At 34.1% G+C, this 12043-nt stretch overlaps 1 protein-coding gene across 4 annotated transcripts in view; it reads left to right on the top strand.

The window, feature by feature from the left end:
* BRCA2 (BRCA2 DNA repair associated) overlaps positions 1–12043 on the top strand; it is a 77351-nt gene that overhangs the window by 16280 nt on the left and 49028 nt on the right. For 3 of the 4 annotated variants that reach the window (XM_059684172.1, XM_059684173.1, XM_059684170.1), the window contains 2 exons: positions 296–5170; positions 7309–7404. In XM_059684172.1, the coding sequence (XP_059540155.1) occupies positions 296–5170; positions 7309–7404 (4971 nt within the window). The remainder of the gene's footprint in view (positions 1–295; positions 5171–7308; positions 7405–12043) is intronic. The other variant, XM_059684171.1, reaches the window with a different exon arrangement.

Genomic DNA, 12043 nt, shown 5'->3' with positions numbered 1-12043 from the left:
TTCCAATAAAATTACTTTAAATTTTACTTGTGAAGCTACCTGCTTTTTGAAACTGTGCTAATTTTGATTGAGTTTATATATATTACAAGAAATAGTAGCTCCTATTTATCTTTAGTTGGAAAATGTAATAACTTCAAATAGAGACTATTTATAATTCTGTTTTAAATCTGGCATTTATTGCTTTCCATGTAATTCTTATTTTAGATACTACCTTTTTAACTTTGTAGAAAATATTTAATGAATGTGATTGATGGTACTTTAATTTCATTTTGTCACTTTGTCTCGTTATGCATAGGTTTATTGCATTCTGTGGGAAAAAACTGTTTACAGAATGATTCTGAAGAACCAACTTTGTCTTTAACCAGCTCTTTTGGGAGAATTCTGAGAAAATGTTCTAATAATGAAAGCAGTTCTTCTAATAATGAAATAATATCTCACGATCTTGATTATAAAGAAGCAAAAATTAATAAAGAAAAGCTGCAGCCATTTATAACCACAGAAACTGATCATCTGTCATGCTTACAGGAAAAATATTGTGAAGAAGATCCAGAACACCAAATTTTAGACATAAAAGAAAAGGTCTTACCTGCAATATTTCACCCTGCAATGCCACATTCAGAAATGGAATGTAGTGGTATTCACTTTCAATCCCAGGAAAGCATTTTATATGACCTTGGTAACACCAGCATTTTAACTTCTGGCTCCAAGGATCCTCCATCAAACCCAGTTGTGATTTCTAGAGGAAAAGAATCATATAAAGCATCAGAGAAAGTAAAATTTAAGAATTGTGAACCTGGTTTTAATTTAACAAAAAATATTCCCATGGATAATCAAGAAATATGTGTTTTAAATGAAAATTCTAAAAAAGTGGAGCTGTTGTCACCTGAAAAATACACAATACCAGCATCACCTTCTCTGAAGGTACAATTAAACCAAACTACAAATCTCACAGTAACCCAAAATGTCCAAGAAAAGGATACTTCAATTTCAGAAATAACTGTCAATTCAAACTCTGAAGAACTTTTCCAAGACAATAAGAAGGATTTTGCCTTTGAAATAATTGATGAATGGAATATTCCTTTGTTAGAAAATAATGGGGAACTTCAAGAGGCAGACATCAGTTGTGTCAGAGAACCTATTCTCAAGCACTCTATCATGGTAGTAGATACAGGCACCGATGACAAACAAGTAGCCAAAGCATCAATTACAAAAGATTTTGATTCATCAAATGTAATCCATGATCTTACAGAGAACAGAAAAAGGGTAATGCAGAAAATGATTCTAGGTGAAGATTCAAAGGCAGACATGTCCTTAGATACAGATAAGAAATCAAACCAAAATAATGATTATATGGACACATGGACAGAACTTTCAGATCCCATTTCAAGTCACAGTTTTGGACATGGCTTCAGAACAGCTTCTAATAAAGACATAAAACTCTCTGAATACAACATTAAGAAAAGTAAAGTGTTCTTCAAAGATATTGAAGAACATTTTACTACTACCTTAGCCTGTATAGAAATTGTAAATACCTCATTGTTAGAAAATCAAAAGAAACTAAGCAAACCTCACCCACTTGATGGCCAATCAACTGATACTGCATCTGGGTGTGAGCACAGTAGTGCACTTGCATCTGATAGTAAAAATAGTCACACAACTCCTCCAACTTCGTCTTTGAAGCAAGATTTTAATTCAAACCATAACTTAACACCTAGCCAAACGGCAGAAATTACAGAACTTTCTACTATATTGGAAGAATCAGGAAGTCAGTTTGAATTTACACAGTTTAGAAAACCAAGCCCCATGATGCAGAATAATCCACTTGAAATACCTGAAAACCAGATATCTGCCTTGCATACCACTTCTGAGGAATGGGAAGGTCTTGATCCTCTCATGGATAGCAGCAGGAAGTTGGAAGATAATCAAAAGCCTGCTTGCTCATTACAAACAAGCTGTAACAAAAATGCTGCTGGATATTCAACCGATAAAAATGAAGTGGAGTTTAGAGGCTTTTACTCTGCTCGTGGCACAAAACTGAATGTTTCTAGTGAAGCACTGCAAAGAGCTGTGAGGCTGTTCAGTGACATTGAGAATATTAGTGAGGAAACCTCTGCAGAAGTAGATCCAAGAAGTTCCTCTTCAAGTAAATGTAATGATACTATTGTTTCAGTGTTTCAGATGGAAAATTGTAACGATAAAAATTTTAATGAAAAAAACAATAAATACCAACTAATACAACAAAATAATATTGAGATGGCTGCTGGCATCTTTGTTGAAGAAAATTCTGAAGACCAGAAGAAAAATACAGCAAGTGAAGATAAATCTATTGGTGCCTGTAGAAATATTTGTAATTTAGGAGAATCTGATAGCCATGATTTAAATAAAAATGATACAGTTTGTGTTCACAAAGATGAAAATGGCTTGCCATGTGTTATTGACCAGCACAGCATACATCTAAAATCATCTGGCCAGTTTATGAATGGAGGAAACACTCAAGTAAAAGAAAGTGTATCAGATTTAACTTGTTTGGAAGTTGTAAAAGCTGAAGAAATATGTCATGTTCATACGTCAAATAAACAACAGTTAACTGCTAGTAAGATGGAGCAAAACATAAAAGATTTTGACATTTTCGATATATCCTTTAAGACTGCAAGTGGGAAAAATGTCAGAGTCTCCAAAGATTCATTAAATAAAGCTATGAATTTCTTTTATCAAAAATGTGCAGAAGAAGAATTGAATAACTTTTCAGATGCCTTGAATTCTGAATTACTTTCTGGAATAAATGTCAACAAAATAGATATTTCAAGTTATGAGGCCACAGATATGGTTAAAGACAAAACATTGAAAGAAAGTGACTCAGTTTGTATTGAAAATCAATTACCGACTCTCCAAACAGAACCAGAATGTGAAATCAAAAAGATCAAAGAACCCACTATGTTGGGTTTTCATACAGCTAGTGGGAAAAAGGTAAAAATTGTGAAGGAATATCTGGACAAAGTGAAAAATCTTTTTGATGAGAAAAAGCAAGACAGTGAAACCACTAATTACAGTCATCAAAGGGTAAAGATGCTGAAGGACAGAGAAGAATGTAAAGTAGGGTTTCCATTAGCATGTGAGACTGTTGAAATAACAAATGCTCCAAAGTGTGAAGAAATGCAGAATTCTTTAACAGAGGAAAAACTTGTTTCTAATGAGTTTGCCATGCTATCCAGGCTCTTAAGTGATAATTTATACAGGCAAACTGGAAATTTCAAAATGTCAAATAGTGTTGCTCTAAAAATTGGAAATGTAGAAAAAGAAACAGCAAAAAGTCTTACAACTTGTTACAGAAATCAGTTCACTTGTTCAGCCATTAAAAATTCTGCTATAGCATTTTGCACAGGACATGGTAGAAAATTTTCTGTGAATCAGGCTTCACTACTTGAAGGAGAATTGGATGATCAACCAGAAGAAATAAATGCTGCCAAAGTTACATGTTTAAAAGACAATCCTGAGGATTATGTAGAAAATCCTTCATGTGGAAATCACTCAAACAGTATAATAATTGAAAATGACAAAAATCATCTCTCTGAAAAACAAGATTCAACTTATTTAAGTAACAGTAGCATGTCTAATAGCAATTCAGATCACTCTGATTTTTGTCATTCCAATGAGATATATGATAAATTAGAATCGCTCTCAAAGAAAAGGGATAATTTTGGTATTGAGCCAATAGTGAAGAATGTCAAAGAAAAAAAACACACTAATTTTTCTGAAGTAATAGCCACCATAAGAGAAGCAAACACATACCCACAAACTGAAAATGAAGATACTTGTGTTCAGAAATTCGTGACTAACTCTTCACCATACAAAAATAAGAAAACAGACATGGAAGTGGCCATATCTAATTCAAATAATTTTGAGATACAGTCTCCTGCATTTAGTACTGCAAGTGGTCAAATGGTGTCTGTTTCACATGGAATGAAAGTGAGAGAAAGATTTGCAGACAACTGCACCAAGGTCATTAGGATAAACACAGAGAATAAATCAGGCACTGGCCATATGAAAACTTTGACAGGTTATCATGAGGTGGTGGGTGATTCGGAGGATTTTATTTTTCCTAACTCTCTGGATAGTGAAGAGCATAGCATGCGTTCATATAAGGTTTTTACTGGCATTCAGAGTGAACAAATTCTACAACATAGCCAACATATGTCTAGATCAAAGACCGTTTCTGAAATGTTACCTTGCCAGAGTAATTTGAAAGCTTCTGCTACTTGTAAATTTAATACGGTCTCTAATGCTTGTGGGATTTTTAGCACAGCAAGTGGAAAATGTGTACAAGTGTCAGATGCTGCCTTACAGAAGACCAGATGCATCTTTTCTAAGCTAGAAGAGAGTGCCGAGCAGCTCTTTTCCAAAGTATCATTTGAATCTAATGAAGAACATTCAGACAGGCTCATAAGAGAAGAAAATACTATGATACATATCCCCCCAAATTTGCCTTCACCTGCTTTCTCTGGATTTAGTACAGCAAGTGGAAAACAGGTTCCAGTTTCAGAGAGGTCCTTAAACAAAGTTAAGGGGATGTTGGAGGACTTTGATTCACTCAGAACTGAATATGGTCTTCAGACTTCACCTACATCTGGACAAGTTGTGTCAAAACTACCTCTCTCCTGTATTGATAAGAGAACTCCAAAATACTCTGCAAGCTGCAAAATGGAAAAAGCCTGCAATAAAGAATTTAAATTATCAAATAACTGTAACGTTAGAAGTGGTTTTTCAGAAAATACTCCCTCTCTTGAAACTTTGCCATATCTCTCTCAGCTTAAGCAGGATGAACCATTGGTATTAGGGAGCAAAGTATCACTTGTTGGAAGCAGTCATATTTTGGGACAAGAACAAGCTTTACCTAAAAATATAAGAATAGACATTATGAAACCTGAAACTTATCCTAATCTTCCCATGACAACAAATACAGAAATTTGTTCTACTTCCTCCAAAGATCCAGAAAACTATTTTGAAACAGAAGCAGTGGAGATTGCCAAAGCTTTTATGGAAGATGGTGATCTGACAGATTCTGAACTGCTAAGTCATCCTGACCACTTTTTTCTTACCTGCCAAAACAAGGAAATGGCTTTGTTAAATTCAAGAATTGGAAAAAGAAGAGGAGATGCACTTTTCTTGATTGGTAAGTATCTGTTTTTCCCTTTTGGCTTGGCAGTCACTTTTAAAATTAAGTCTTTATTAGTCCTGGTGTCCTAGCTTATAGCAATTAGGGTATTATACACCAAACATGTTTTTCCAGACTTTTAAGTGTAGTTTGGGGAGATGTGACTTCACTCTTGATATCTCTAAGTTTGTATACTAATAAATTGTGTTTTGAAGTTCTTAGTATATTTTTAGACATTATTAATATAGTTATAATGGAGAAATTACTGTTAGAAGTTTGAATTTCTCTAGAAAATTTGAAGCTTTTAAAAAATGTTTTTATTGATTTCAGAGAGGAAGGGAGAGGGAGAGAGAGATAGAAACATCAGTGATGAGAAAGAATTATTGATCTGCTGCCTTCTACACACCCCCTACTGAGGATTGAGCCTGCAACCCGAGCATGTGCCTTTTACTGGAATCGAACCTGGGACCCTTCAGTTTGCAGGCCGATGCTCTATCCTCTGAGCCAAACTGGCTAGGGCTGAAACTCTTATCTTCATGTTATAACAGCTTTTATAATACAACTTATTAACTGTTTTTATAAATAAAGATAGTATAGGTTCAGATTCTGGCTATTATTAACTTAAAAGATTGGTTTGCAATCTCTCATAGTGTCCCGTGAGAGAGAAAACTGGCCTTGAACCATTGTCTGGTGTCTGCCCACTTAGGCTGTAAGCATTGAAATGTGTTGCGGGGGGGGGGGGGGGGGGGGGGGGGGGGACTGGTTTCTAGTTATAGGTGTTAGCTTGCTTTTTTTTTTTAAATCTAGGAAGTGTTCTAAAATTAGTATTCTGGTCTTAGTGCCATTTGGACTATATTCTAACTTCTAACAAGTTAGTTTACTAGGATAATTAGATGTGATTTTTTTTCTGTTAGTATCTCTGATTGGGAATAATATTAAGTAATTTAATCTCGGTCATTTTAAGTAGTTGATCTTCAATAACTAGCTCCTTTAAAAAAAAACTATATAGATTCAGAATAGTTATCACAAGTCTTCTTGTCCAGTATCTTCATACAGAGAGTGACACTGAAGCCAGTCAGTTCATTCTTCCCCTTGGTGCCTTTTGACCCTAAGTTATCCTGGTGGATACAGATTTGCTTAATCAAGTGTTATCCAGGCCTCATTCTATACCAAGTTTATTTTATGGGCAGAGTGTTAAGTTTATAATACTTACCTTGAACTATTGCTCTTGTCTAATGCAGGATGCTGAAGTGCAGAGATGATTAAAGATATTCATAATTCTTTTATGGAAAACAATGGCTTTATTTATTGGAACCCATTTTGTTCATGTGTATACTGAAATGGGTTGGCCTTCAGCTCAGGAGAAAAAACAACTTTTAATAAATATTCTCAACAGCATCACTGTTTAATTTCCCTCACCTCTGTTATATATTTATATGCAAATATATACAGCTTAATCACCTTCTGGTTATTTGACTAATACAGGTCCCTGTTAAACAATTAAATCACATTATAATCTAACATTTGGTAAAGCCCTGAATGGATATTGTTACTTATTAAATACTACAAATTCATTTCCTTTAATAAAGCATCAAAAAGCAAAGCACCTGTTACCACATATTATCCATATGGCATGAAGATGCATATCTAGAATCATGGTTTAATTTTACTTTCAGCATTTGTAGAATTTTTAATAAGTATTACTTCTAATATTTTAATGTAATTTTGGTAATTTAAAAAATATTTTCTCCTCCTCACTGACTCTAATTCAGTGACCTATGTAATAAATTCCTCTTGAGTTTAATGCAGGAAAAAGACATTTATTTGAAGAGATTTTGTTTATCTTTATTGCCAGTAAACCTAGAATTACATTCAGTTCTAGTTTATTAAGAAGTGGTTTATCTGTGGTATTGGGTAATGTCTGTTTATCCCTAGACCCAATTAAATAGTGATATTTTAAATGGTCAAAAATAATAGAAATTAAATTGATATTGAAAAATGAATATTCTCTTTCAAAATAGAATGGTCGCTATTTAAATTATAATTATGTATTTTTTGCTGAACATATTGTAAGAGTCAGTACTTTAGCTTTTAAAAATGGGCTATAGGCTTTTTTATTATTTGCTTTTGAAAACCTGTATGGAAATTTTTTTTAGGAGAGCCCCCAATCAAAAGGAACTTGTTAAATGAATTTGATGGGATAATTGAAAATCAAGAAAAATCCTTAAAGGCTTCAAAAAGCACTCCAGATGGTAAAATTTGTTTTTTATCCATATTTTCCCCCTCTATAGAACTACCCATAATATTCATAATAGTTATTTTTTCAGCTCTTTTGATTATATAGATAAGTAGACAAGACCTTACAGTTTGTTTGTTAAACTTAAATCTTGTCTTACTTATGTGAGCTTTTCCTTCATAATACCTGGTATAAGGCAGAGGTTCTTTGTAATTGGGAAATGTGTAATTATTATAAAATAATGACTTTTTAATTTAAAAAAAGCTATAAAATTTAGTAAGAATTTAGTTTAAACTTCAGTGACTATGCAAATTATATATTCAGTCTCTAGCCTGTCCTGGACTCCAGACTTAGTTATTCATTTGTCGATTTATCACTTTTCTGCCGGTTTTGCTAATAATGCATCTCAGTTAATATGATCAGTGCTAAACCCCTGATACAATCCATGCCCCAGACCTGCTCTTTCTGTTATCTTTCCTTTCTCACTGCCATTCTGCCAGCAGATCACATAAAAGCCTTATGTCATCTTTTACCTTTATTTCCTCATACTTCATATCCAACCCATTAACAAGGCCTATAGGTTCTACCTTCAAAATATAATAAGAATCTGATCATTTCTTCTCACCTCTACCCCTGCAATCTTTATCCAAGCCACTATTGTAGCTTCTAACCCTTCTCCCTGTTTTTGCCATTTCCTTTCCTCTAGCCTATTTGCAACACAACAGCCAGAATCACTCTTGTAACACAGAGGTCAGATTCTGTCACTTGACTGCTCAAAACTGTTTGTGGCTTACTATCTCATTTATATGGAAATTCAAATTTTTTACCATGAAATGCTTGAAAATAAATAAAACATATGTAACTATTGCTCACTATATACTTGGTTCCTGGTTTAGAAAGGAAGAACTGAGATTGTGAGGGAGAAATATGTTAAGCTCTGGAGGTTTCGTTCTGAAACACATGGGTAAATCCCACAAGAGGCAGGAACACTTTGGAATATTCTAAATCATGTGTCATTTACTGATAGAGATGTGAAAGTTATCATTAAAACAGAGTGTTTTAAATGTCCATAAAGCTATATTATTTCTGTTGTTCTTTTCTTCCTCCTAACTTAATGGTTCTCAAACTTTAGTCTGTATAAGAATTCTGAACAGAGTTGAAAACAAAAACCGTGATTACTATTCTTTATGAGAAATAGAAATAATTTCTAGGATAATTATTACCATACTGAGTTATTACATGATAAATTGTCTTTAGAACCTGTGTAAGATGTGACTTCTTTCTACTCTCTAGGTATTAAAAGAATGGTATTAGGTAGTATGCATATAGGAAAATCTTGTCCTTCTAAAACCATTGTTTTTGACATAGTGCTACAAGAAGTAAATGGAAAAACATGCATATAATTGTAACAATGATACTGTTGCATAAAGTATTATTATATTTGGGGGATTATCTTAAGCCAGTATATACTCAGTATTTATTTGACCATCATATCTTATTTTTTATTTTTAATAATTTTTTTCTCAACATGATAATCATTCACAATTTGCTAGTGAATGATTCTTTTCCTTCTAATTTTTTATTATGAACATTTTTACATGCAAAAATGTTGAGAGTATACCCATTTAGTCAGCACCTATATTCAACAGTATTACTATTTTTGCTTTTTTTATCTAATTACATATAATATGTGGACATATATAGTAATAGATCTATGAGGATATGTTTGTGTTAAAACACTTGAGCATTGCCCAGCTGCAGTGGCTCAATGGTTGAGTGTCACCCTATGAACCAGGAGGTCACGGTTCCTGGTTGGGGCACATGCCTGGGTTGTGGACTTGAACCCCAGTATGGGGCATGCAGGAGGCAGCCGATCAATGATTCTCTCTCATCATTGATGTTTCTATTTCTCTCTTCCTCTCCCTTCCTCTCTGAAATCAATAAAAAACATTTTTTTAAAAAACACACACACACACACACACACACACAAAACCCAAAATCTTTTGGGTGTTAGTTTTAGGTCTGACATTTCATAATGGTATAACCACAGAGCCATCATTGTTAGGTTAGGTGGCTCAGGAGGCGGTGTAGGAAATAAAGAGAGCTGAGTTAATCAGAAAAGAAAGAAAGGAAAGGTTTTATTCTGCATCCCCGGGCGACCCATGAACCCCAAAGACAGGGCATGTGGATCCGTGCCAACATGGAGGGGAACGCTTTTTTTATACTGCAGTTGGGTGAGGGGCAGGGACATGAACTGAGGTATTCAGTTGAGGAAGTTTCCGCTGCAGGGGGTCAGCAGGGTATTCAGGAAGGGGTCACTATCTGTGTGGGGGTCGTGTTGATTCAGGGAGAAGCCGGTATCTTGTGTCTGGCACGCTGATCTGTTAGAAATGCCAGGGAGGGTCCATTATCTCAGCACACGTCTGCATGTATCCGATCCTGGGCCCTCTCCGACCTAACAATCATCACCAAAGAAAGTTGCCTAATATCTGATATAATCTAATCTACAGTGGTGGTCTTAGCTTTTTTATAGTCAACTTTATTTTTCATACAGTAGCACTTTTAAATGACCAAGCCAGTTGTTTTGTAGACTGTCCCATATTCTGGATTTGTTTGTTTGCTTGTAGTATCATTTAGCTTTTTGTTCTATTCCCTATTTGGATCAAAGACTTAATTAGGATCTGGTTATGCATTTTTGGCAAGAATGCCTCATAGAAGTTCTGTGTACATGTTTGCATCAGGGGCACACTGTGTCAGACGGTTTGATCACTTGGTTAAGATGCAAACCACCAAATCACTTCATTAAAATGGTCTATTTTCCCATTTGCAACTAGCAGGTAATCTGTGGGATGATCTTTTGGGCTGTGAAAATATCTAGTTTACCACTCTTTCACTCACAATTTCAACATCAATTGATAATATTCACTTGAATCAATTACTTAATTAGATGTTAGAAAATAGTGTTTTCCAAATTATGTTATTCCTTATACATTTAGTAGCTGGGATTCTTCAACAAGGAAGAGCTTTTCCTTAACAACTGGGGAGGAACTATAGTTCTTCCTAAAAAGGCTGGGTAAAAGCTTAATTCTTTCCTTTTAATTATCATCTTTTCAGAGTAGGGAGTAGTTAGTATAATAATCACTGCTAATGGTAGAAAATGAATTTTTTTCTCTGTTGAATAAAATTGATTTTTATTTATAATGCATGTATAAAGTCTAAAAGTAAAATATATTACACATAATGTATATTTTCACAAAGAAAACCACTTTTTTATTTAAATCATCCCAAATTTAAAAGTGGAAACCTCTTTAAAGTATTTCACAAGGGTTTGTTTATTTTTTTTAACATGCCTTGATTAACCTTTGAGCACTTTTGTGCTTTTTATTATCATAAAAAGATTTCCTAGGGTGTTCTTGTAATTCCCTGCCCTACTTCTAGAATCACTGTTTTTCCAATGAGCCTTTCAGTGGTTAATAGTTTTTAAAAAACAAAATTGGGGTTCTAACTAGTCTCGCTGCTGGTGTCATTTTTTTTTTATGCTACTATTCTTGGTTCATAATAACAGTGCCATAGTTACTTATCCTGCAGTGGTGGTTCTTAAATTTTTTGGTCTGGAGACCTTTTTATACTCTTAATTATTGAAGATCCCAAAGAAGGTCTGTGCATGTCAATTACATTTATTTATATTTATCATATTAGAATTAAAACTGAAATTTTTAAATTTTTGTACATTGTGCATTAGTCATTTTTGAAAATATTAGTTCACTTAGTTATGCTGTTCTTCCAAATATTGGCATATTTTTTATACAATATTAAACAATTGCTTTTTGTCACCACTGATATGTGAAAAGTTTTAAGTATTTGGAAGCTGTCAGGCTAACAGAGCCAGATAAAAGCCTTCCAAAATTCTAATTTTGTTTAAAAGCTTACATTTTACCACTGGAAACAAATACTGCCACTTGTTTTTCTTGTAGTGACAAGTTCATTTCATTCATTTCAAAAAATATCTCCTGAATATCCAAGTCTGGATAACTAATTGTTTTGGTTATTCTTTTAAGTAACAATGGAACTGTGTGAAAATTTACATAAGTACATTCTTTGAGACAGTCATCACACTAAAGTCTGCAATAGGACACACGAGCAATGCAGATGTCATAATTACTCAAAATGTCAACACAATGAAAAAAGACGGGGGTCGGAGTGGTGGTGGGGGGGTCAGTCGGGAAAAAGGAGACATATGTAATACTTTAACAAACAAACAAAAAATATATATATGACTTTATTATTATCATTATTATTATTAATAAGGTAGCTTTGACAGCTTAGATTCCCTAATAGAGTTGCGGGGATCACCCTTTGAGATCCACAGTCTTACAGTATATACATAATAGTTTCAAATTTACCATACATACACACAGCACTCATACAAACACTCATTATCCTTTCTTACAAGGTATCAGTATATATATTTTTTTAATATGTTTTATTGATTTCAGAAAGGAAGGGAGAGGGAGAAAGAGAAACATCAATGTTGAGAGAGAATTATTGATTGTCTGCCTCTTGCATGCCCCATACTGGGGACTGAGCCAGTAACCCGGTCATGTGCCCTTGACCAGAATCAAACCAGGGACTCTTCAGTCCACACTCTGACACTC

This window comes from Myotis daubentonii, chromosome 2 (assembly GCF_963259705.1).
Source record: "Myotis daubentonii chromosome 2, mMyoDau2.1, whole genome shotgun sequence".
In the NCBI taxonomy this organism is placed as follows: Eukaryota; Metazoa; Chordata; class Mammalia; order Chiroptera; family Vespertilionidae; genus Myotis; species Myotis daubentonii.
Note: the sequence above shows the minus strand (reverse complement) of the source record. Positions and strands in the feature narration are given on the sequence as shown.